The 25,883-nt window shown below is 41.5% G+C and overlaps 1 protein-coding gene across 1 annotated transcript; it reads left to right on the forward strand.

Moving 5' to 3' along the window:
• The first annotated feature begins 1,181 nt into the window (after positions 1 to 1,181).
• On the forward strand, positions 1,182 to 25,217 carry LOC114225320 (myosin-4). Its single transcript, XM_028124911.2, has 38 exons — positions 1,182 to 1,385; positions 1,474 to 1,617; positions 1,995 to 2,151; positions 3,128 to 3,155; positions 3,243 to 3,357; positions 4,082 to 4,174; positions 4,326 to 4,389; positions 4,533 to 4,631; positions 4,766 to 4,869; positions 6,607 to 6,745; positions 7,317 to 7,435; positions 7,537 to 7,686; positions 8,195 to 8,365; positions 9,879 to 10,188; positions 10,985 to 11,055; positions 11,458 to 11,545; positions 11,629 to 11,746; positions 12,396 to 12,519; positions 12,610 to 12,746; positions 12,875 to 13,130; positions 13,817 to 14,059; positions 14,361 to 14,537; positions 14,759 to 14,904; positions 15,162 to 15,252; positions 15,338 to 15,727; positions 16,750 to 16,876; positions 17,500 to 17,618; positions 17,742 to 17,938; positions 19,199 to 19,382; positions 19,462 to 19,627; positions 19,729 to 19,853; positions 20,945 to 21,253; positions 21,811 to 22,014; positions 23,525 to 23,650; positions 23,741 to 23,911; positions 23,998 to 24,102; positions 24,205 to 24,300; positions 25,065 to 25,217. The coding sequence occupies exons 1-38, from the start codon at positions 1,182 to 1,184 to the stop codon at positions 25,215 to 25,217; spliced, it is 5,820 nt and encodes a 1,939-aa protein (XP_027980712.1).
• The last annotated feature ends 666 nt before the right edge of the window (positions 25,218 to 25,883 follow it).

The following is a 25,883-nucleotide window of genomic DNA, read 5'->3' on the forward strand; positions in this document are numbered from 1 at the left end:
AGAGAGAGATCTGAAATAATAAGAATCAGATAAACAACCATTATCCTGAAATCCAACTTAAAACAAATTATAAACTAAAAATATACAAACACTATATGTTTTTCATTCAAATGTTTTTCTCCAAGAACCTTTTAAAGTTATCTTTCGTTTTGATAATACTACTTTCACACAATTTAAGAATAAATGAGACTTAATTTTGACTTAGGACAAATCATTTGTTGGATTTTCAACTTTTGTTGCATTTATTTTTTTCTTTATTATGTGATACCTAAATAATTTACTCCTAAGGTAGGAGTTTATTCATGCTTATTAAGTGTTTTTAATCTGGACTGTGTCCTGAATGAACAAAGGTACCTTTTCATCCATCCAATTTTAATAACCTTTGTATCCAATTTATCAATCTGATTTTAATAATTTGGGCCAGGAAAAAAATTTTTACTAAATATCTGAGTTTTTAAAATAGGTTCAGGTTCCATGAGAGACGATGGGACTCTGAAAAACAAACTGAGGGTTCTAGAGGGGAGGGGCGTGGGGGGATGGGTTAGCCTGGTGATGGGTATTAAGGAGGGCACGTTCTGCGTGGAGCACTGGGTGTTATGCACAAACAATGAATCATGGAACACTACATCACAAACTAATGATGTAATGTATGGTGATTAACATGACAATAAAAAAAATTTTAAAAATAAAATAAAATAAAATAGGTTCAGGTTGTAAAGCCATTGGAAACAGTTATTTTGCATTTCTTTGTATCACTGCAATGTCAAAAAAAAAAAAAAGCGGGAAGGAGGAGCAGAAAAAGAAAACAAAGCGAAGCAAGTCAAAATAGAAAAGATTCTGAGCACACGTGGGGCATCCCAAACGCTACTGACTGCAACATAAACTCTTCCATATTCGTCTACAAAGGCTCACAGCACAGAGGATGGAACAGAGGCTTACAACATCACCAGAATTAAGCTCCCAGCATAAGGCTTTCAAAGCCATGATCCAATCTCTCAGCACCTTTGCGCAGGACACAGGCATGATCCCTACAGGTGGGGCTGAGGAAATGGGCCAGGCCCATGAGGCGCAGGAGTGTGAAACCAACAGGACAACGCCCACCCTCACTTTGGGTCGCTGTCCAGCTCTGTCTCTGTCCTCCAGGTACCCTGGTGCTCCGCTGCCACCGGTAACCCCCAGCCATGAGCTCCGACGCTGAGATGGCCGTTTTCGGGGAGGCTGCTCCGTACCTCCGGAAGTCTGAAAAGGAGCGCATTGAGGCCCAGAACAGGCCCTTTGATGCCAAGAATTCTGTCTTTGTGGTGGACGCTAAGGAATCCTATGTGAAAAGTACAGTGCAGAGCAGGGAAGGAGGGAAGGTGACAGTGAAGACCGATGCTGGGACTGTAAGTAACACAAAGTAGGGTAGGAATGCATAATTGATCCTTTTCTGCTACTTAGTTGATACGCACTGGCTCCACCTTTTCTTAACAGACTGTCACAGTTAAGGAAGATCAAATCTTCTCCATGAACCCTCCCAAGTACGACAAGATCGAGGACATGGCCATGATGACCCACCTGCACGAGCCTGGAGTGCTGTACAACCTCAAAGAGCGTTACGCAGCCTGGATGATCTACGTGAGCGCCCCCTTTTTTCTTTTCACTTTTCACTAACTTAAGTCCACGAACTATGTTAGCCAAAACCAATCAAAGACTATTTTCCAATTTGCTTACTACGATTTTAAGACTAATCACTTGGTTAGTGTTGTGAATTCTGACGTAGTTGACACTGTGCATGTGACAAGCCATCTATTTAGTGCTGAATTTGTGGGCAAACGGAAGGAAGCATAGTGTGTAGGGCCCATGAGGGGGGAGGCAGCCAGGGAACGAGACCCTTGAATCTTAGGAGAACAGACACAGTACTTGGGTCCCTCTCGCTTGGCACATAAAGCAGTTATTGCCAAGACAGATTAATGATGTGACTGCAGACAGAGCAACCTTGTCATTTCCCACAGACCTACTCGGGCCTCTTCTGCGTCACTGTGAACCCCTACAAGTGGCTGCCGGTGTACAACCCCGAGGTGGTGGCCGCCTACCGAGGCAAGAAGCGCCAGGAGGCCCCGCCCCACATCTTCTCCATCTCCGACAATGCTTATCAGTTCATGCTGACGGGTGAGTGAATCCATAATTACCGTCTGTAGAGCCATTTATAAAGGACATGTATAGTGATAACATAGAAGACACAGAGGCAGTACTTGGAGAATTAAATGTTCAGCACAAACATAATAGTAATGGTAATAGCATAATAATAGTATTCTAATATGATGAGGAGTATAATCTAATAAAATTGGGGAAATATATTTAAAATAAAGGGGACCAGGGGTGCCTGGATGGCTCAGTCCACTGGGCATCTCTGACTCTTGGTTTTGGCTCAGATTGTGAACTCAGGGTCTTGGGATCAAGCCCGAGTCAGGCTCCACACTCAGTGTGGAGTCTTCTAGAGATTCTCTCCTCCCCCCCACTCCCTCCCCTACTGATCCTCCCACCTCCCCATGCATGCTCTTTCTCTAAAATAAATAAAATCTTTTTAAAAAAGAACAAAATGGACCAATTCAAAAGCATAGAGAATTTTGCTTTGATTTCTATGCTACAACGCAAACTAATGCTAATTCCAGATCAAAATTAACCAAATTTTGGAATGAACTATGCGTTTTAATTATAGCTAATATATCACCTCTCCTAAAAAGTACACCTTGAAAGCTCATAGTACACGTTATCCCAATTACTACACAAAATTTTGGATTGGACATTAATAACATGATTTTGAACTATGAACCAAGTGACTAAATGGAACATGGAACTAGTATTCACCTGACATTGATAAATTATTCCCAGGGTAGTACAGTGAAATAGTGCGTTCATTACATATTCTATCACACTAAAGGTAACAGGAGTGTAACACACTAATTAGCACATCTTTTGTTACTTATTTTAAAAAGAATATTGTGAAAAAAGCAAAGTTAACAATTGATACATTTGTGTGTGTGTGTGTGTGTGTGAATGGGGAGCTTTAAAAGACAATTTTGAGTTTACAAAACTTATGTGCTACATATATTTTTCAACATTATCTCTGATTTCTCTTTCACAGATCGTGAGAACCAGTCAATCCTGATTACGTATGTAGATTCCATGCCTTTCTCTCTGTGAATTTTGATCACTGTAGTGGTTAGATTCTGACTTTTTCCTCTGTGTGGACTCGACAGCGGAGAATCTGGTGCAGGGAAGACCGTGAACACCAAGCGTGTCATCCAGTACTTTGCAACAATTGCAATTACTGGAGAGAAGAAAAAAGAGGAACCTACTGCTGGCAAAATGCAGGTGGGTATGATATTCATCCCAGGATAGAAGAAATCCTAGGCTTTTAAAAATATGGCCAAGGTCCTTCAGAGCCATAGCAACCAATTACAAGTGATGCCAAAAAGAGCCAAAGCAACGAATTGCAATAACTCTTGGGTGGGCAGTGAGAATGAGATGTGTTGCCAGGTGCGATAGACAGAAGTTCTCACAACCATTTATTAGGAGGGAAAAAATGAGCCTGAGACATACAGAACTCAAGGCCATTATACTAGAGTACCCCTTCTCCCCATTTGTCTTCCCTCTAATCACTTTGGAAAGCCCCGCTCACAAACTCCCTCTTTCTCAAATAAATCTTAAATTTAAAAAAAAATGTGTTAAGAAAGAAACAAAGAAAGAGAAAGCCAGCGAGCCTTACCCAAAAGTTACAGAATCCTGGGAAGGAGGAAGGGAGCAGGGGAGGAAGTTGATGTAAAGTTATTTCAGGAGACTGCAACTCACCTTTTCTGGGGTCTCTTTTTTTTTTTTTTTTAAGATTTATTTATTTACAGAGACACAACGAGAGAGGGAACTTACAAAGCAGGGGGAGTGGGAGAGGGAGAAGCCGGCCTCCCGCAGAACAGATCGAGCCCAATGTGGGGCTCGATCCCAGGACCCTAGGATCACAACCTGAGCCGAAGGCAGACTCTTAACAACTGAGCCACCCAGGCGCCCCCTCTCTTTATCTGTCTCATTCATTTCTCTTAAGGGGACCCTTGAAGATCAAATCATCAGTGCCAACCCCCTACTGGAGGCCTTTGGCAACGCCAAGACCGTGAGGAATGACAACTCCTCTCGCTTTGTAAGTCTCCTGGTCTTCCTTTCCTGAGGACCAGCGTGGACACTTCTGTGCATGTGGTATCAGTATCTTCCCCATCCGCTTGGTCCATAGCTAAAGAAAATATTTGTCTGCCTTTGAATATGTACAAAAAGTCTTCCTTTGCCTTTTTAAGGGTAAATTCATCAGGATCCATTTTGGTGCAACAGGCAAACTGGCTTCTGCAGATATTGAAACATGTAAGTTAATGAGTATTAGTGATTAAGAATATTTTTCTTTGGGGTAATACACTGAAAATCTTGTTATCTTTGTTGTGTGAACTTTTCAAATGCTTAATTTTCCATTGTGGCTTTTTTAAAGTGTGTTCAATCTGACTTTCTAGATCTGCTGGAGAAGTCCCGTGTTACTTTCCAGCTAAAGGCTGAAAGAAGCTACCACATATTTTATCAAATCATGTCCAACAAGAAACCAGAGCTTATTGGTAAGAAGTATCTGTGATTTTTTTCTAAGGAAAATAGAAAGGAAGAATAAAAGCCCTTTTTTTCTAAGCAGTCCCTCTAAATGTTTTTGATAACCAAAGTAATTGTCTATATTTGTTCTTTTTCATGTGTACAGAAATGCTTCTGATCACCACCAACCCATATGACTTTGCCTTTGTCAGTCAAGGTGAAATTACAGTGCCCAGCATCGATGACCAGGAAGAGCTGCTAGCCACAGATGTAAGTAACAGGTACAGAACAGGAAGAAGCAAATTCATTTTGCAGTATACAACACTCCCCTCTATAGAGTCAAAAGCATTAGCAGAAAGACAACAAATAGGCAATATTGCCTTTCAGGCTTCCTCACTCTTGGAATAAAATTATAGGATATTTCAATGCCTGCGTCCGCCTTATGTATCAGAAAGTTTAAAATGTCTGTAATAAATGTTAAGTCTTAGGCATTCCTTGGCTAGTTGGCTCTTTTTTGTTTTTTTCCTCATCGGTCCCTTGGGTCAATTTTTGTACTCCTATAGTGACGTTTCTCTTATTCTATGTCAGACCCTACATCCAATAACCTGTGAAAAGGACCCTACGATATTTTTAGGTTTTTTTATAACAGAACATGATGATTTCTACAGTTCCTCTGTAATCAGACGTAAACACAAATTTTATTTCAAATGTCACTCTGGGGGCTAACAGTATTCCCCTCCCCCCTCTATGCAGCATTTAAAAGAAATGGATTCTCTAACCTCAAAAATTCTTTTTGGCCTCCATGAGCCTTTACTTTTATTTTTGGAACTACAGATTCTTTCTCTCTCCTCTTCTTTTTTTTTTTTTTTAAGGATCATTACTCTTTGGCTTATTTTCTTTATACATATACTTTATACATATTTCATGTTTTCTTTTGCATTTCTGAATAGTCAACATTCTTTGATTATTCTTAACTTTAATACCAGTGGGAATATCCCAACATTCCCAAGACAGGATTAGGAGTTGCTTACAAAAACACTTCTTCTCTTAAAATATTATTTTCAAAAAGTCTATAAACTATTTGTGTGCCTTCATCTCATAAATATCAGCTTTTACCAGCTTTACCTCATTATTATTCATATGTCCAAAAGGGTTAGGGAGTTGACAAATAACCTCGTGTTGGAAGTTTAAAAAAAAGCATCGCAGTCTTGTTCTAAGACTTTATTAATGTCTAGGCATTTTAAATAGGTTGAGTCAGTGAGCTGGAACTGGGGGTAAATAATCTGGAGAAAGAGTTACATAAGCAAACTCCCCCTCCTTGTCTGATGCCTGCCTCCACTGCATGAGCCTTTGCAAAGCCTAGAATGGTGACCAAACTAAGAAGGTGACCAAAATCCAATAGAGAAAAAAGACACAACAATATTTCAATAAAAGGAGACGTTCTTTTCACAAATGTCTCTTCCCTGCATGAGTAACGATCAGGTGAAGTTCACTGCCAGGCATCTCATGGCCAGCTGAGCTGTGACCTGATAGCAGAGAGGGAAAACCTCAAGGGCCACTGCTCTTCCCCTCTTCCCAACTGCGTTCGTCACATCCGGGGAGTCAGGCTAGGAGTCGGCTAGGACAACATACGAGGAAAAGGAGTGAACAGATTTGTGAAGCAAAGGAAACCCATGAGAAAGAAACCTGTGGAGCAAGGCCCGGCTAATGTGGAGAAATAGGAAGAGTGTTGTCCTTGGCATCCAAAGCCAAGGCTCCGAGTCTTGGCTCGGTGAGTGTGGACAGGACACATAAGATCTTCACTGCCCACATGACTCAGTGGGAAACTGGTGCACACCTACTAATGCTGCTTTGTGGAATAAAGTGCTGGAGAATAGGACTGCCTCCTGAAAACAGCAAAGTGCTAGCCAAGACATCCTAAGAAGGAGGGGAGGCAGGCCCCAGTGTCCTGAGGGTAACTGCCATGGTGGTAACTGGGAGATGATTTAAATTCAACTCTTTCCACAGAGTGCTGTGGACATCCTGGGTTTCAGCACTGATGAAAAGGCGGCCATCTACAAGCTCACGGGGGCTGTGATGCATTACGGGAACATGAAGTTCAAGCAGAAGCAGAGGGAGGAGCAGGCTGAGCCGGACGGCACCGAAGGTACCGCTCCCTGCTCACATCTTTCAGCTGACAGAGCTGATACCATTAGGTCCTCAAGGGCAGGGGCCAAGTTTACACTTTCTTGACCTATCTGATGACCGGGAAAGTATTAGAGGGCAGAAATGACACACATGCTGCATGTTTTACGTGACTGAGAAGATTTGTGGAGGTGTGATTTCTGCCTATTCCAATTTTCACTGACTTACTGTAAGCTAGTATTTACGATCTGATTAAGACCTTTTTTATTCCAGTCAATAATTTACATGTCCACAAGCACCGTTAAAAAAAAAAAAAATCAGAATTTTCCTATCACTCCTCCTCTAGGTCAGAATTTTTCAAATTATTTTTATCTGTGGTCTACTTTAGCTATATTTTAAGTATCACACAGTGCATCAATTTCCTACATTCCAAATTATCCTCTCAAAAAAAAATGACTAAAATTAGTGTGACAAATGGTTTTGTCACATTTGCACATATTCAAGCAAAACTTTTTTTTTGTCATTACCCTTCACACCTTAAATTGTATAAGCTGTGGTCAGCTTATACAGCTGTTCTCATCTCGTTCGTGCAGTTGCTGACAAGGCGGCCTATCTCCAGAGCCTGAACTCTGCTGACCTGCTCAAAGCCCTCTGCTACCCCAGGGTCAAGGTTGGCAATGAGTACGTCACCAAAGGCCAGACTGTGCAGCAGGTAAGCATGACTTAACCCCCATGATTTGTTTGAGCCACAGGAGACCCCAGGCTCCATCACTGTGTTTAATTCGAAAAACCAAACTACCACTGTTCTTGAAGGTGTACAATTCGGTGGGTGCTCTGGCCAAGTCCATCTACGAGAAGATGTTCCTGTGGATGGTCACCCGCATCAACCAGCAGCTGGACACCAAGCAGCCCAGACAGTACTTCATCGGGGTCTTGGACATTGCCGGCTTTGAGATCTTTGATGTGAGTAGTGAACTGACAGAAAATAAGCAAACGCAAATCCCCAGTCATTTGATCCATCTTGTTAGAGCATTCAAAATTATCTTTACAAAAAGTACGAAACGGAATTTGTAGGAATGAAGGGTCTCTGAGGAGATGTGAAACAAGTAAATTAGTATAAAGAGGAAAAGAGAGAGCATTTTATTCTTTCAAGTCTCGAAGTCTCAGTGAATGGTCTGTGAAAGGTTAATAAATATTCAACATCTATCATGGATCCAAACAGGTAGAGAAATGCTTTCTCAAATTACGCTAAGGGAATATTTAAAAGATGTCCTTATTTAATAGCATTCGGCCTAATGATTTCATACAAAAAGCATAGTATTTGAGGAGTCTAAAGGTGAATACCTTTTAGAATCACATCATATAGTAAGAAAACAATCTGAACATTTGTAATTTAATAAACCAAAATACCTTAAATGCAGAAGACATACTTAAGTCATGAGTAACTCCCTATATTTATCTTTTTCTATAGTTCAACAGCCTGGAGCAGCTGTGCATCAACTTCACCAACGAGAAGCTGCAGCAGTTCTTCAACCACCACATGTTCGTGCTGGAGCAGGAGGAGTACAAGAAGGAGGGCATCGAGTGGGAGTTCATCGACTTCGGCATGGACCTGGCTGCCTGCATCGAGCTCATCGAGAAGGTCTGTATGACTTTTTAAGCCTTCAGGACATGAAAAACAAATTGTCTGCCTCGTTATGCTTAACTGCAATCCCAATTCTCAAAGAACAAGCAGTGGTGTTTGATGACAGGCCCGTGTACTCTGATCAGTTGTCTGGTGTGTCACAGGTGACCTGTTGTTACTCATGAATAGTTTTTCATAGAAAAATGACTGCAGTGCATACAACCATGTACACAGACACAAGTTTGCACGTTTCTCCCTCTTATAACTTCACTCTCCCTCACGTGCACGGGAGTAAGGAATGAAATTGCCGCTAGTCCTCTGAGTACTGTCACTGGTCCTGGTGATTCCATGATGGTGTGTGGTGTACGGATCATCCTTCGTGGGTATCAAGGCAGAATGTGTCAAGACGTCTTCCAGGTTGGAAGGGTAGCTCTTCAGTTGTTGCAGGCATTAAGACTCTGATAACTACTGAATAAACACCAAACCTCTCTACAGTCATCCCTGGAAAATGAACCCTGAATTCTCCTTTATCAAGGAAGTGGGGCAATAATTCTATTAGTGTTGAATATGTTAAAACTCATCAAGCAATCATTAAACACTTACAAATGTAATATTGGGAACTCGTCGTTTACCTATGGATACCAATGAAGTATATGGTTATATGTGAACACTACCCTAAGCAGTGGGAAAGGAAAAGCAAACACAACTGCCTTCTATGAACACTTCAGACATTCATGCCAAAATTCTATAAAAATATGAAAGATGAGAGTGTCACATCAGACTAGGTCTACCCAATTTGAGGAAAACAATTTTAATTTGGTGATATATACTATCTCTGCTATTCATGAAAACGACATGGTACTCAGTTCCAGGAACATTGAAATAGTTTTGGGAGACAATTTGTGATGAAGCAAAATCCTCAACCTTGGATTTTCTATCAGTCTTTCCTATCAAACTTGCCACTGAAAGGAGTCAGTCTGCTTACAAAGCAAAACCAAATTATGATCACTTAACTCCACCGTGGGGGGAACAGAGCTCAGAGTACAAAGAGCTCTAATGATACAACATGAGACGCTCTTTCCTCCTGGGAATGGATAATTTTTAATCATTATCCGTAATTTTTCTCCTCTTCGTACTTTTGTCATGTCTAGATTTGAGGTGAGGAAGTTACATTGTCAGGAGGGAAGAAAGTATTTAGATCTATACATTTACAGGATAAAGAATTCAGCTTTGAAATGGTAGTTTTGGAATTTAATTTTATACTCTGAACATAAAGTTTGCCAAATGACACAGATGGGCTTTTTTTTTTTTAACCGAGTCTTTCTAGCAAACATATTTCCCATATGTCCATGGTACATGACTCTTTCACATTTCAGTAGCAGAGAAGAGGCAATAAAGTAGGATCGTGCTTATTTAATTTCTTATCATCCCTTCTTCTGGAACATTTTCAGGTTTCCACCAAGTACATAAACTATTGGAGCATATTTTTCTGAGGAACTCATTATTATCATCCCTTTTTTCCTACTCTCAGCCCATGGGCATCTTCTCTATCCTGGAAGAGGAGTGCATGTTCCCCAAGGCCACAGACACCTCCTTCAAGAACAAGCTCTATGAGCAGCACCTTGGGAAATCCAACAACTTCCAGAAGCCCAAGCCTGCCAAAGGCAAGGCCGAGGCGCACTTCTCTCTGGTCCACTACGCCGGCACCGTGGACTACAACATCGCCGGCTGGCTGGACAAGAACAAGGACCCCCTGAATGAGACCGTGGTTGGGCTCTATCAGAAGTCTGCAATGAAGACTCTGGCTCTCCTCTTTGCTGGGGGACAAACTGCTGAAGCAGGTCATTCTTAATATCACTAGTATGTTCACAGAGTGAACATACTAACCAATATAGATAATGAAAGGAAGTGTATTTAATTAGCGTGCTTACGGTCTTATAATCGTAAGTTTCCAGAGCTAAAATTGACACATGGATGCTTTTGTGCATCCATGGCCTCATTTCACCAATGAGGAAACACAGACTCAGGTTAAGTCACTTGCTCAAGATCATACAACTCATTTCTACTATTTTAATAGTATTGGTTCCTTCGAGGATCCAACTAAGCTGGAGATGAGGAAATCCTTTTTCAAGGCACTAGTGTTTGAGGAATTGAAATTCTGTTCTCCTAAGTCCCCTAAGACCAGATGCACACCTAACAGTATAGAAGCACAAGCGAATAGGAAGTAGGACTTCCCTGCAGGTTAGTAGAGGCTCATGCACCTGGTAGCAAGCATGCAACTTTGCCTGTTCTCTGGGACCTGTGTGCCCTAGGAGGGCAGGACTACTCTGTCTCTGGGCACTCCCTTCAGGGGACACACTTTGCTGATCTGGAGGAGAGGAGTCCCATCCCTTCCCCACACCTACTCTTTTCATCCACAGTTCTTTTACTGTTGTTGTTTTCCTGAATACCTATGTGAGCCAATGCTTCTATTTTCCTAATCTATAGTCAGCAGAAAGATACAGAAAGAAAAACAGGAATGATACAAGTGAACAAGTGCAAATTTAAATTTCGAAGGAATTTTGGCAGTCTTGTACCTATGGCTAGTACTTTCAAAGCTGTTGCAAATAGTTTTAATTTTTCTATTTTATTTTTCAGAAAGTGGTGGTGGGAAAAAAGGTGCCAAGAAGAAGGGTTCTTCTTTCCAGACAGTGTCAGCCCTTTTCAGGGTAAGTATATTCTTGAATGCCGAAAGACTACTTCTATAACAAAATTAAATTATCGTAACTTTAAAAAACTTTTTAAAAGAAATCTATGGTGAAACCGAAAAAAAAAAAAAAAGCCCTGTTGTCAAAGGAAAATGAAAAACGTGTTAGGAAAAATTTAACAAAAAGAAAACCCATAATGTGGGTTCAAACTTTACAATAAATGAACCAGTTACCCTTAAAACTCCAAATCTAAAAGATCTAGAGTGGAACACATTTCACATGAAATCAAACCTTCTCTTAAAAGTAACCACTGTAGTCAGTTACATTTACTTTTTCGTGAAATGGGGCACATTCACTCCAGATCATTGACAGGGACTCTCATGCAACAAAGAATGACTTCAAAACTTTTCATATGGTTTACAGGAGAATTTAAATAAGCTGATGACCAACTTGAGAAGCACTCACCCCCACTTTGTACGCTGTCTCATTCCCAATGAAACTAAAACTCCTGGTAAGACATTTATGATACCCAAGTAAGACTCCAGTTGACTTCTCATTAGACTATTATATAGAAAACACTTTTTTTTTTTTCAGGGGCCATGGAGCATGAACTTGTCCTGCACCAGCTGCGGTGTAATGGTGTGCTGGAAGGGATCCGCATCTGCAGGAAGGGGTTCCCAAGCAGGATCCTCTATGCAGACTTCAAACAGAGGTTTGTGTCTCATTATTCCTCCCTTTCAATGTGCTAGCCTAGAGCAGTATCCCCGCACAATTCAAACATCTTTTAACTTTTTCTTGAAAACTGAAATGCAATTATTTGAAAGGTGATCATAAAAGATCTGTACCTCTGAAACAAATAATACATTATATGTTAAAAAAATAAAGAAGAAGAAGAAGATAGCAGGAGGGGAAGAATGAAGGGGGGGAGATCAGAGGGGGAGACGAACCATGAGAGAGACGATGGACTCTGAGAAACACACTGAGGGTTCTAGAGGGGAGGGGGTGGGGGATGGGTTAGCCTGGTGGTGGGTATTAAAGAGGGCACATTCTGCGCGGGGCACTGGGTGTTATACGCAAACAATGAATCATGGAACCCTACATCAAAAACTAATGATGTAATGTATGGTGATTAACATAACAATAAAAAAATTTTAATTAAAAAAAACAAAGAACGGAGGCTTGTTTTATATTATCATAAGTTTTTAAACATATTTTCCCAAGGTTCACCTAAAGCACTGCTGGATTATTTTAATGGAATTTTTTTTTCTCCAAAACTCAGTCTATCATTTTTTTCAATGATAGTTACTAACAGTTCTACTAAGAAGGAAAACCATGCTTTTATATTCTTTGTATTCTGATAGATACAAGGTTCTAAATGCGAGTGCTGTCCCAGAGGGTCAGTTCATTGACAGTAAGAAGGCTTCTGAGAAACTTCTAGGGTCTATTGACATCGACCACACCCAGTACAAATTCGGTCACACCAAGGTACCCTCAACCTAAATCTCTATAATAATTTCATCTCCTTTGGACTTTCTCATGAGTGAAAATAACATATTTAGCTTGTTCTTTGGCAAGGTTTTCTTTAAAGCTGGGCTGTTGGGAACTCTAGAGGAGATGCGAGATGAAAAGCTGGCTCAACTCATCACACGCACCCAAGCTGTGTGCAGAGGGTACCTGATGAGGGTGGAATTCAAGAAGATGATGGAGAGGAGGTGAGGGGCTGAGTCCAAGTCGCTGTTCTCTGCACTTTCATGGCTGAATCTGGTACAGTCATTACTTCTTTTGAGTGATGGCCACTGTCCACATGGTTCCTTATTTGCGTCTTTATTCTTTCCTACAGAGAGTCCATCTTCTGCATCCAGTACAACGTCCGCGCCTTCATGAACGTCAAGCACTGGCCCTGGATGAAGCTGTACTTCAAGATCAAGCCTCTCCTCAAGAGCGCAGAGACCGAGAAGGAGATGGCCACCATGAAGGAAGAGTTTGAGAAGACCAAGGAAGAGCTGGCTAAGTCAGAGGCAAAAAGGAAAGAGCTTGAAGAGAAGATGGTAGCTCTGATGCAAGAGAAAAATGACCTGCAACTCCAAGTTCAGTCTGTGAGTGTCATCCACTGCACAGCTCAGCCACTTCTTATCTCCCAGACACTGTGGGAGTGGATATGAAAAAGTTTTAACTTAAGGTTTTTGAATGAATGGTTTCCACTAAAACATGTGCTATAATTGTTTGTCGTTCAAAAATACTAAGACTCAGACCTAAAAAAGCAATAGATGCGAAGTCACCAATTATGCTGTGTATGTTCATGTGCACATTCATATGCGGTATGGTCATCAGTGAGCAGAGTCATGAAGATGTCCATGGACATTTTCCTTCCTTTATAGACCCTTCTCTTAGATGAGACTGTCCTTTCCTTAGTATTTGTGTACATAAACAGAAGTTATGTTGTTCTTACCAGGTCAGAGAAAAGGCTAAATTAACCAATCCCCTCGAATGTGAGGAAATGGAGTCCTAGAATTAATAAGTGATTTTTCCAAAGTAGCACAGAGGCATATTTTGCCAAAAGGCTCGTTTCCCTGATCTGACCTTCCACACAGGGACAGCTAGAGGAAATATGTTAGTATAATCAGTACATTAAAATTACTAAATATTTGTCCAGTAGACTGTTAAAAGTTGGCATATGTGTTGACCAAACTGGTTGAGTTATTGAAGTATCCACCTTTTAGTAAATTACAGTGTGTTTGCAGATATAGCTTAGAAAGTTAAACTGTTTCATTTCTTCCCTTAGGAAGCAGATGGCTTGGCTGATGCAGAGGAAAGGTGTGACCAGCTGATCAAAACCAAAATCCAGCTGGAGGCCAAGATCAAGGAGGTGACCGAGAGAGCAGAGGATGAGGAGGAGATCAACGCCGAGCTGACGGCCAAGAAGAGGAAACTGGAGGACGAGTGTTCAGAGCTCAAGAAAGACATTGACGACCTTGAGCTGACCCTGGCCAAGGTTGAAAAGGAGAAGCATGCCACAGAGAACAAGGTACAATCATGATCCATTTTAGAGTGTTTACAAGTGGCTAGATTGTTACTGAAGTATTTTAATTAAAAGTTTAATCCTAAAGTTACTGAATATGAAAGGAAAATACTGTCATATTTATGTCATCTCTTTAGTCGTCACTATTTCTATTTACCTTGACCTTTCTCCCCCATACTTTTCAGTGAAGTGGGCCTGGCTTAGCTTCTTATCTCCATTTTCCATCTCAGGTCGACACTGTCCTAAGCTTGTTTTCCATCAAGACGACAGATATCATTAACATTTCTATAATCTGTTCAAATCTAAGGTCAAAAACCTTACAGAAGAGATGGCAGGCCTGGACGAAATCATCGCAAAGCTAACTAAGGAGAAGAAGGCCCTCCAAGAGGCCCACCAGCTGACCCTGGATGACCTGCAGGCAGAAGAAGATAAAGTCAACACCCTGACCAAAGCTAAAACCAAGCTAGAGCAGCAAGTGGATGACGTAAGTGTGAAAAACACAGTATTTCCTCTCCATATAAAATAGTTATGACATGCAACTATCAGTAATGCCCAGAAGTCTCTCACTGTGGCTTTGCAAATAATAATTAAAATTCCCATACTATTTGGTGTATTTTTAAAAATTCTCCTGTGTATCTTTGATGGCTAGTAACATATGGCTCAGTGCCTTAGGACTGAAATAAATAAAATCCACTATATATTTAGCTTGAAGGATCTCTGGAACAAGAAAAGAAACTCCGCATGGAGCTAGAAAGAGCCAAGAGGAAACTAGAGGGAGACCTAAAGTTAGCCCAAGAATCCACGATGGATATAGAAAATGACAAGCAGCAACTTGATGAGAAATTCAAAAAGTGAGTAACCTGCTCGTTACCTGTCAATTCAAGTGAAATAGATGTTTTAAAGCTCTCTAAAATATTACTTCAGAGCACACAGGAAAAAAAAATGGTATCTTTGACTTTTTTATTTAATGAAAATGCTACCTTACTGACTTGTAAGAACAGGTACTACTCACGTCCTCAACACAGCAATATAAAGACATTCCACCATACATGGGAAAGAAAACTGGTAAGAGAATTGATTGAGAGCTTATGTGTTGCTCCTCTAACAGGAAAGAGTTTGAAATAAGCAATCTGCAAAGCAAGATTGAAGATGAGCAGGCCCTCGCAATGCAGCTACAGAAAAAGATCAAGGAGTTACAGGTGAGTCGAACCCCCCACCTCTTCTGCACATTCCAGGAATCAAATCTGCCATGAGTTGGCATTCATGTTGATGTGTCACCCCCAGGCCCGCATCGAGGAGCTGGAGGAAGAAATCGAGGCAGAGCGGGCCTCCCGGGCCAAAGCAGAGAAGCAGCGCTCTGACCTCTCCCGGGAACTGGAGGAGATCAGCGAGCGCCTGGAAGAAGCCGGCGGGGCCACCTCCGCCCAGATCGAGATGAACAAGAAGCGCGAGGCCGAGTTCCAGAAAATGCGCAGGGACCTGGAGGAGGCCACCCTGCAGCACGAAGCCACGGTGGCCACCCTGAGGAAGAAGCACGCGGACAGCGTGGCCGAGCTCGGGGAGCAGATAGACAACCTGCAGAGGGTCAAGCAGAAGCTGGAGAAGGAGAAGAGCGAACTGAAGATGGAGATCGATGACCTCACCAGTAACATGGAGACTGTCTCCAAAGCCAAGGTTTTTGTGAACTTGTCCCCTTTTCATTTGCAACAATTCAAAATTATAGAGTTTATACATGAATATATCTAATCTAACTGTACAAACTTTAAATGTTATTTTATTTTTTTAATTTAAATTCTATTAACATACAATGTATTATTAGTTTCAGAGACAGGTCAATGATTTATCAGTTGCATATAACACCCAGTGCTCATTACATCACGTGCCCTCTTTAATGCCCGTCACCCAGTTACCCCAACCCTCCACCCCCCTCCCCTCCAGCAACCCTTAGTTTGTTTCCTATGATTAAGACTCTTGTGGTTTGTCTCCCTCTCTGGTTTCGTCTTGTTTTATTTTTCCCTCCCTACCTTCATGATCCTCTGTTTTGTTTCTTAAATTCCACATAGGAGTAAGATCATATGGTAATTGTCTTTCTCTGATTGACTTATTTTTCTTGGCATAATACCCTCTAGTTCCATCCACGTCATTACAAATGGCAAGATTTCATTTTTTTGATGGTTGAGTAGTATTCCATTGTGTGTGTGCATGTATACACAGCACATCTTTATCCATTCATCTATCAATGGACATCTGGGCTCTTTCCATAGTTTGACTATTGTGGATACTGCTGCTATGTTATCTCACTTTAAAATTATTCCTCTTATGCCTATTAGACATCACTATATTGAAATGAATCATTCAGTCTTCCTACCTAACTTGTAGAAATCATGTTAACTTTTATCCCCATGACTATGAAAGAATGCAGTTTCAGAAAAAAAATTATCTAAAAACCATACTCCACATGATGCAGAATTTAAATGATGTTCATGTTTTCCAAAGACAATAATCCAGTTTTCATAACTATTTATTTATTCATGTAGCCCAAATTATGTGCCTCTATATCCAGGGCACTGTGGTGGGCTTTGGAGTGGCTAGAAAAGTAAATACAGCTCAGCTCCTTTCCACAAGTAGTTATCTCCAAATGCAGACTTACAAATAAAAATGTACCATCTTTTCCCGTTTTCTACTTCCCACCACAGGGAAACCTCGAGAAAACATGCCGCACCCTGGAGGACCAGCTTAGTGAAGTGAAAACGAAGGAAGAGGAACAGCAACGCCTCATCAATGAGTTGTCAGCCCAGAAGGCTCGTTTACACACAGAATCAGGTCAGTGGGCACACACAGCCAGCATGCAGAGAGCCAAAGAACGAAAGGCAAGCCTCCACTTGTGAACACCTCCTAACACCCATCATTTCTTAAGCCACGCACGCTCATTTATCATTCATTTGTCATTCCTTCTTCTTTTTATTGAGAGATGGTAAAAAGGATGATTATAAGCTATAACTGGAAGAAAATTAAGCTTCCTGGGCTGAGGAAATTTTTTGCTACCTCAGCATTACTCGAAAGAAAGAAAGACCTTAAAATATCAAAGAAAGCTCACATTTTTTTAATTAATTTATTTGACACAGAGACAGAGAGAGCAAGAGCAGGAACACAAGCAGGGGTAGAGGGGAAGGGAGAAGCAGGCTCCCCGCTGAGCAGGGAGCCCGATGGGGGACTCGATCCCAGGATCATGACCCGAGCTGAAGACAGATGCTTAACAACCGAGCCACCCAGGTGCCCCAAAGCTCACATTTTTGAAAAAGCAAGAAATAACCTTCTCAACCACATCAAAGTTTTTGAGCTATTCTTTTCATCATGGAGTAAGAAGAGTTCTAATGTTATCATATTTTTTAAATTAGTCTTCCATCTAGATGACAGAACTAAATCATTCACATTGTCTTTCACAGGTGAATTTTCACGACAGCTAGATGAGAAAGAAGCTCTGGTGTCTCAGCTATCACGAGGCAAACAAGCATTTACACAACAGATTGAGGAATTAAAGAGGCAGCTGGAAGAGGAGTCTAAGGTGAGAATTCTCTGAGACTTTCAATCACTTGAACTTTGTAGCGTGACACACTACTGAACTTCACTTACAGAATATCAATGACCAGAACATAAATGTACAATGCACACTTTTTGGTTGGTCCAGGCCAAGAACGCCCTGGCCCACGCCCTGCAGTCCTCCCGCCACGACTGTGACCTGCTGCGGGAACAGTATGAGGAGGAGCAGGAATCCAAGGCCGAGATGCAGAGGGCGCTGTCCAAGGCCAACAGCGAGGTGGCCCAGTGGAGGACCAAATACGAGACGGACGCCATCCAGCGCACGGAGGAGCTGGAGGAGGCCAAGTATGGGCTCTTAATGATAGAGGCAGAAAGAAAAGTTTAAAGGCAGTGAAGGAAAAATAATAAAAAAATAATAATATTTCAGGCATGAAGATAGGAGGAATATTTCAGCCTATCTGATTATACAGTGGTGGAAACCACCATCTTCTCCTTACAGACCAGTCATGTCCACTGAAGAATGGGCCGAGACCACAGCTCTCCCTACATTTTGGTCTATTACAAAAATACCTTAAATTTCTTTCCACCAAAATGAATTAAAATTATCAGCATACCCTTTATGAATTAAGTAGAATTAATTTCCTTCAATATAAGGAAAAATGGAGACAGTGGTCTATTATGAATATTATAATTAACAATAATCAGTTTATCCCTACCTAGAGGTTCAAAATAAGACTATCATACTCTGTCATTTAACTAAGAACCAGTATCAATAAACTGATTCACTAATTACACACACTTTTATGGAATAAAACTCATGGGAGTGACACATGGAAGGGAAATAATCATTATGTTCCCAGTGAAGGAAGCTTCTCTAAATTGCATTTATCTCAGTAGTTGCTAGAATTAAACAGAATGAGGAGGTTTGGCGAGCATTTGCAGAGGGAACACTCCAGTTAAGTGTGAGCTGGTGAAGGAAGCAGTAAGACTTTGGAGGGTATTTGGGAAATATAATTCTGGAATAACATTTGCTGTCTGGGGCATCAGACCCAGAAAGTTAGTGATTAATCATAATCATATGACCTTGTACGCATCACTTTGGGCCACAGTTTCATTTATGAAGAGGACCATGTTAAAAAATGCTTAATGACGCTATCCAGTGCTGGCATGCTTGATGATACGCCTCCGGTTCACGGCTGTCACATCCTCACGTTGCTCCCTCAGGTGATGCGGGGAGGGCTGTGGTCTTGGCCCGTTCTTCAGTGGACATGACTGTCTGTAAGGAGAAGATGGTGGTTTCCACCACTGTATAATCAGATAGGCTCATTCTCTCTCTCTCATAATGCATACACCACCACCACCATGCATACAAAAAGGCCTCATGAATATGTTTAACAACCCCTCACATAAAGATAAGAATTCACTAGGGAAAACTAAAGACACAAAATGGGTACTGATAAGACATTTTTAGAAAACCTAAACAATTTGTGGACAGAGAAGCAAAGAATCTTGGGGAAAATATGCTTTCCTAGTCAGCAGCTTTATAAAGTTCACTGTCGTAGCTCTGAATCTGCTCTTGGTCACTCGCACTGACCAACATTTCAGGAAGAAGCTGGCCCAGCGTCTGCAGGATGCTGAGGAACATGTGGAGGCCGTGAATTCCAAATGTGCTTCCCTCGAAAAGACGAAGCAGAGGCTCCAGAATGAGGTAGAGGACCTCATGCTGGACGTGGAGAGATCTAACGCCGCCTGCGCCGCCCTGGACAAGAAGCAGAGGAACTTTGACAAGGTGGCCCACAGTGACCGGCTTCCTGGGGGAAAGTGGCCTGATTCTTGATCACAGAGGCTTAGTTCTGATGTACTTCCAGGTCCTGGCAGAGGGGAAACAGAAGCATGAGGAAACTCAGGCTGAACTTGAGGCCTCCCAGAAGGAGGCCCGTGCACTCAGCACTGAGCTGTTCAAGGTCAAGAACGCCTATGAGGAATCCCTGGATCACCTTGAAACCCTGAAGCGAGAGAACAAGAACTTACAGCGTGAGTCTTTGTAACCATTCTACTTCAAAAGTGGTGGGGAGACATCTTTTCAAGTTTTCATTTTTCTCAACTGAATGTGGTATTTTATTATTAACCTACAGAGGAGATTTCAGACCTGACGGAGCAGATTGCAGAGGGGGGAAAGCATATCCATGAATTGGAGAAAGTGAAGAAACAGGTAGATCAAGAGAAGAGTGAACTGCAGGCTGCTCTGGAGGAAGCAGAGGTACATGTTCCATTTGCCCACTTAGGCATTATAAACAAACTGAAAAATTAATACCGACTGAGAGCAGCTATCATGTTGCAAAGCTACCGGGGATAACTCCTGTAATTCAGTGAGAAATACTGCATTGTTCCTTGGCAATGCAGAATGAAGAGGCTAAATTAAGATGTATGGAAGTTTGTGGTTTTCTGAATGCCTTCTTCAAGAAAGCATCATATTACATTGGGGAGGGTATGTGCTACGGTGAGCGCTGTGAATTGTGCAAGACTGTTGAATCACAGATCTGTACCTCTGAAACAAATAACGCAACATATTTTAAGAAAAAAGAAAAAGAAGAAGATAACAGGAGAGGAAAAATGAAGGGGAGTAAGTCAGAGGGGGAGACGAACCATGAGAGATGATGGACTCTGAAAAACAAACTGAGGGTTCTAGAGGGGAGGGGGGTGGGGGGATGGGTTAGCCTGGTGATGGGCATTAAAGAGGGCACGTTCTGCATGGAGCACTGGGTGTTATGCACAAACAATGAATGAATCATGGAACACTGCATCAAAAACTAATGACATAATATATGGTGATTAACATAACAATAAAAATTTAAAAAAAAGAAATTGGGAAGAAAAAAAAAAAGAAAGCATCATATTGTGCAAAACAAACAACAAGCTCTCTAGGTAACAACCAGGTAAACACCATCAGAAAGACGTGACTGCGGACTGTTCCCCTATCCCAGGAATATGGGTTCCACTTGCCTTTCCGGCTCCCAGAGGCTGCTCCAAAGACATAGCCTTGAGACAGTGGTTTGGTGTTAAGAATACCTACATGGTATATGTGACTAAATCTACCTAGCGTCTCTTTGTAAACTTTTAAAATTTGGTGGGCAGATGTGGGGATCCATTCATCCTCCTGCCACCCAAAACTAGCCTCTCATGTAAGTTCCCTTTGCTATTATTAAGCTGCCACCACCAAGCTGGAGTGGCCTGCCTCTTCCTTTGGTCTTCTCCCTGCTCCAAGTACATGGGCCAGTTTCAGATTACACCAGGGAAGATCCCGAGAGGATCAAAAAGCCAAGAGTAACCTAAGTGTTGCTTTTTAAAAAGGGATCTCTTGAGCACGAAGAAGGCAAAATCCTTCGCATCCAGCTTGAGTTAAACCAGGTGAAATCTGAGATTGACCGGAAAATTGCTGAAAAAGATGAAGAAATCGATCAGCTAAAGAGAAACCACATCAGAGTGGTGGAGTCAATGCAGAGCACCCTGGATGCTGAGATCAGGAGCAGGAATGATGCCCTAAGGATCAAGAAGAAAATGGAGGGAGACCTCAATGAGATGGAAATCCAGCTGAACCACGCCAACCGCCAGGCTGCAGAGGCAATAAGGAATCTTAGAAACACACAAGGAATACTGAAGGTACACTGGGATAAACACACATGGTGTCATGCGGTCTGGGTGTTAACCATAATTTATATACCATAAATCTAAATAACATGGTAATCAGTTGAAAATTTTACATACACAACCAAAGAACAGCTTACATCTGGAAAGTCTAAAAGTTCACCTTGTCAACTGAAGAGAAGACACTGCACAAATCACTTCATTTATGTGAACTTCATTTGTATAATGTATATATATATATATACATACATTTTTAAAATCACATATCTATACTTAATATATAGAAAACAACATCATTAGACCAGCTCATCTCTGAGGATGCTTTCTTGATCCAATATTTTATAGCTTTAGCCATGGTTATTTTTTTATGATTTAGGATCTAAAATATAATATCCTATTCTTTTGAGGAGACCTACTACCCTAGGCTACAAAGAATTTGTCTTTAAAGGGACTTGCAGATTTTCCCTCCCTAATCATACTCTAAGTTATTGAGAACAAAGTATGTACATGACCCAAATGTGTACTCGCTTTAATGAAAGCATGAGTAAGAGTCTTTGCCTCTTTCTGTGTAGGACACTCAGCTACATTTGGACGATGCCATCAGAGGCCAAGATGACCTTAAAGAACAGCTGGCCATGGTGGAGCGCAGGGCCAACCTGCTGCAGGCTGAGACTGAAGAGCTAAGGGCATCCTTGGAGCAGACCGAGAGGAGCAAGAAGGTGGCAGAGCAAGAGCTTCTGGATGCCAGTGAGCGTGTGCAACTCTTGCACACCCAGGTGAGGTTCAGGACTCTGGTTGAGCAAATGCATTCCCTGAAGTTGAAGATAATTTGAGGGGAAAACCTTGGCAAGGTTCCCTTCCTGAAGTTCTGGAAAATGTGTATTACTAAGAAGTACTAGGGCCTAGCCAGTTCACGGGTATATTTATGGGCTGACATAATCATGTTGATTTGACAAAATTTAGAGTTCTAGAAACTTTTGTAAAAAAGCAGAAGGCCTTCTACCAATAACCATATATGTGACATTAGTGGCCATCTTGTCTTTTCCAACTCTAAGCTGCAAATCAATCAGCAAATAAAACAGAGGAAAAAGAATAAGCCACCAAGTTATTTTTATGTATCGTGTATGCACATGAAGCTAACTACATGAAAGAAGCTCTTCAGTTCAAATTCACAGAAGCCATCATTACTGCTACTCAGCATTTGTTGTTTATAACGCATGTGCTAAAATAAATGGCAGTGTAGCCTCACAAGGCTAATAAGCAGCCATTATAGTATGCACTTATTGCCATGAAAAGATGTTCATAATACGTGAAAAGAGCAACTTAAAAATAATATATAAGGCATGATCATTTTTGTTGAAAATATATAGGAAACATCCAGGAGGATAAACAAAGTGTTACCAATGGTTGTCTCTGGTTACTGAGAGTACAATAATTATTCCTTACCTCTTATTTTGCTAATTTGTATATTATATAAACATATATTATATACTTTTTAAAAATTGCAATATAAGGAAATAGCATCATGGAAATGTTAAAATGACATACTACAAATACTTTTAAATTCAAATTAAAATACATTTTTCTTACTCATTTTTAGTATCCTTGAATTAAATATTTCATACTATCAACTTTCCAAAACATAACAGATTCTTGGTTCATTTTTGTACTAATAATGATGCTACTTTTGCTCTTTTTTTTTTAAAGATTTATTTATTTATTTATTTATTTGAGAGAGCGAGAGAGTACATGAGATGGGGGAGGGTCAGAGGGAGAAGCAGGCTCCTCGTCGAGCAGGGAGCCCGACGCGGGACTCGATCCCGGGACTCCAGGATCACGACCTGAGCCGAAGGCAGTCGCTTAACCGACTGAGCCACCCAGGCGCCCCTACTTACGCTCTTTAAATATAAAGCTAACCAAACATGAATGAACAACTAAAAATTAATAATCCATTTTCCATGAGCTGTGTGGCACTACAGGGTACAGCACTTTAAATTTTTTCTTGGGTCAGGGTTGTGCTTCATGCTTACAAACAGCCACTGATAATGGTCGAACATCTCTGATACCAAAAATCAAATTTTACCTGGAAGAATTTCAGAAAAGGTTCATTAACAGAAGTATGGATAAAAAGAAGAGAAGGCATAACTTAAGAGTCAACTTTTGATTTGGTGTTTATTCTGAATTTTCCCTGGATCAAGAATTTTTGCCTGTCTACACCAGTCAAAATGACAATGTAAATAGAATATAATTAAATGTGCTTCCCTTTTTTTTATTAATTTGAAACAGAACACCAGCCTGATCAACACCAAGAAGAAGCTGGAGACAGACATTTCCCAGATCCAGGGAGAGATGGAGGAAATTGTCCAGGAAGCCCGCAACGCAGAGGAGAAGGCCAAGAAGGCCATCACTGATGTGAGCAGAGGGCAACACGGTCCTGGTCAAACTTGAATCCTGATGTGCTAGCTCAGCTCTCTCAACTGGTTTTGTTTTACTGCTCATCAGGCAGCCATGATGGCCGAGGAGCTGAAGAAGGAGCAGGACACCAGCGCCCACCTGGAGCGCATGAAGAAGAACCTGGAGCAGACAGTGAAGGACCTGCAGCACCGTCTGGACGAGGCTGAGCAGCTGGCCCTGAAGGGCGGGAAGAAGCAGATCCAGAAGCTGGAGGCCAGGGTGGGTCCCCATCACTTCATTCAATTCCCAACCTGCTCATACAGCTACTTACAGCCAAATTGCTAAAAGCCTTTGTTCTCTTCCAGGTGAGGGAACTTGAAAATGAGGTTGAAAATGAACAGAAGCGCAACGTCGAGGCTGTCAAGGGTCTTCGCAAACATGAGAGGAGAGTGAGGGAACTCACTTACCAGGTGACCCGTCTTTCCATATTTCTCACACCTGCTGCTCTCTCAAGAAAATGAAAATAATGAGTCGTTTTCAAATAACACTATTTGCTACCTCTTTCATTTCAGACTGAGGAGGATCGCAAGAACATTCTTAGGCTGCAGGACTTGGTGGACAAATTACAAACCAAAGTTAAAGCTTATAAGAGACAAGCTGAAGAGGCTGTGAGTAGCTCCATAATGACAGAGAAAAGTTCAGGAGAAGTCCTGAACTTCAGGCTTTTGGGGAGCCTGAAGTTTATAGAACTTAAGAGCCTTTCTTTAAGGAAAAAGAGTACAAAATTAGGTATGAAAATGAGTATTTGGAATGAAAAAATTTTACCAGTAATTACTGGAGCCTTAGCGATTCAAGTGCATTTCTCCTGAGAACTCTTTAAGCAATTTTCCAGACATGTTAGTATAGAAATATTTTTTGGTTACAACTCACTTCCCTATCTAGAACACTCCATCACTCCCAGCAACCTCCAGCACTCACGGGGGCTATGCTAATGAGGGCTCTGAAGTCTAAGATTTGTTAAATGACTTCACAGTATATCCATCAGACTATTTCTTTTTCATCTGGCTCCTTTCCCATCTTATCATCTTTCTCATCAGAAACTTTCCTTAAGGTTCTCTGCACCCAATACTATCACCATGCCTGCTTTTTAAAGATTCAGATTCCTGCTACTCTGATCTCCCTGTTGTCACCGTAGCATCTTATGTTTGCCAGGAAGAGAATCAAGTGAGAGAGACCGAGCAGGGGGCATTGTGAGCCCACACGTTCAGAGGCAACTAGTGGGAAGCCTTGCCCCCAAATAAGTACATGACCAAATAACAGGACATTTTGCTTTCTCATTTACGAAGTAAATCCAGTAGCCGCTCCTAGTAATAAAGGCAGTGAGAATCAGAAAATGTCAAATTTTCTCGTTCTCTGAAATTTCTTTTCTCAGGAGGAACAATCCAATGTCAACCTTGCCAAGTTTCGCAAGATCCAGCACGAGCTGGAGGAGGCCGAGGAACGGGCTGACATTGCTGAGTCCCAGGTCAACAAGCTGCGGGTGAAGAGCCGGGAGGTTCACACAAAAGTCATAAGTGAAGAGTAATCCATTCTTATGCTGAAAGGTGACCAAAGAAATGTGCAAACTGTGAAGTTCTTTGTCACTGTCACATGTCACTGTAACATCAAGGCAATAAAATCTGCAGAGAATTTTCCAATCTAAAAATACATGTCTCTCTTAATTACAAGTTTCTGTAGTGCTATGAGAACTAATTCATTTCTTCAACGCTTGTAAGCCTCCTAACTGTGCAATCAGATGAGTGTAGTCAGTGAACCAATGTTAACAGAAGGCAAATGTTCTCTGAGGGAATACAAAGGTGGTTAGTGCACCCCCAAATCCATTCAACCAATTCTATTGAGAACCAAGTGTGTGTCTGTACAGAAATGGGCACCAGGGATAGGACAGTCGTCCCTGCCTTTGAGGAGCTCAAGCCAGCAGGAGCGACAGCAATTCAAACAGCTCCTAGAAGATGAGTAGACAGTTATCTGGTAAAAGAGAAACGGAACTGGTCATTCTAAGAAGAGAAGACAAGCATGAGATTTCAGGGTAGTTTGAGCATAGGCCCCAGCCAGAGAGGGAAGGCCTGCCTGTGAAGGGAACAGCCTCCTGTGTGGTGCTGAGGAAATCAGGGTATGCATGGACCTGGTGAGATTTCATGAGAAAGAAAGCTGACCCATCTCTGGCAGTAGCCCAGAGGATGGAGCAGGAGAG

This window comes from Eumetopias jubatus, unplaced genomic scaffold, assembly GCF_037043125.1.
Source record: "Eumetopias jubatus isolate StellerSeaLion01/CBP00866 unplaced genomic scaffold, mEumJub1_p1.0 scaffold_10, whole genome shotgun sequence".
NCBI classification, from domain to species: domain Eukaryota; kingdom Metazoa; phylum Chordata; class Mammalia; order Carnivora; family Otariidae; genus Eumetopias; species Eumetopias jubatus.

What these genes read in the sequence shown, in the direction of transcription:
- LOC114225320 (XM_028124911.2), top strand. Translation starts at nt 1,182, where the DNA reads ATGAGCTCCGACGCTGAGATGGCCGTTTTCGGGGAGGCTGCTCCGTAC. An exon ending in TTCTGCAGATATTGAAACAT is followed by an intron (nt 4,390 to 4,532) that starts GTAAGTTAATGA and finishes CTGACTTTCTAG; the next exon opens with ATCTGCTGGAGAAGTCCCGT. An exon ending in CTTGATGAGAAATTCAAAAA is followed by an intron (nt 14,905 to 15,161) that starts GTGAGTAACCTG and finishes CTCCTCTAACAG; the next exon opens with GAAAGAGTTTGAAATAAGCA.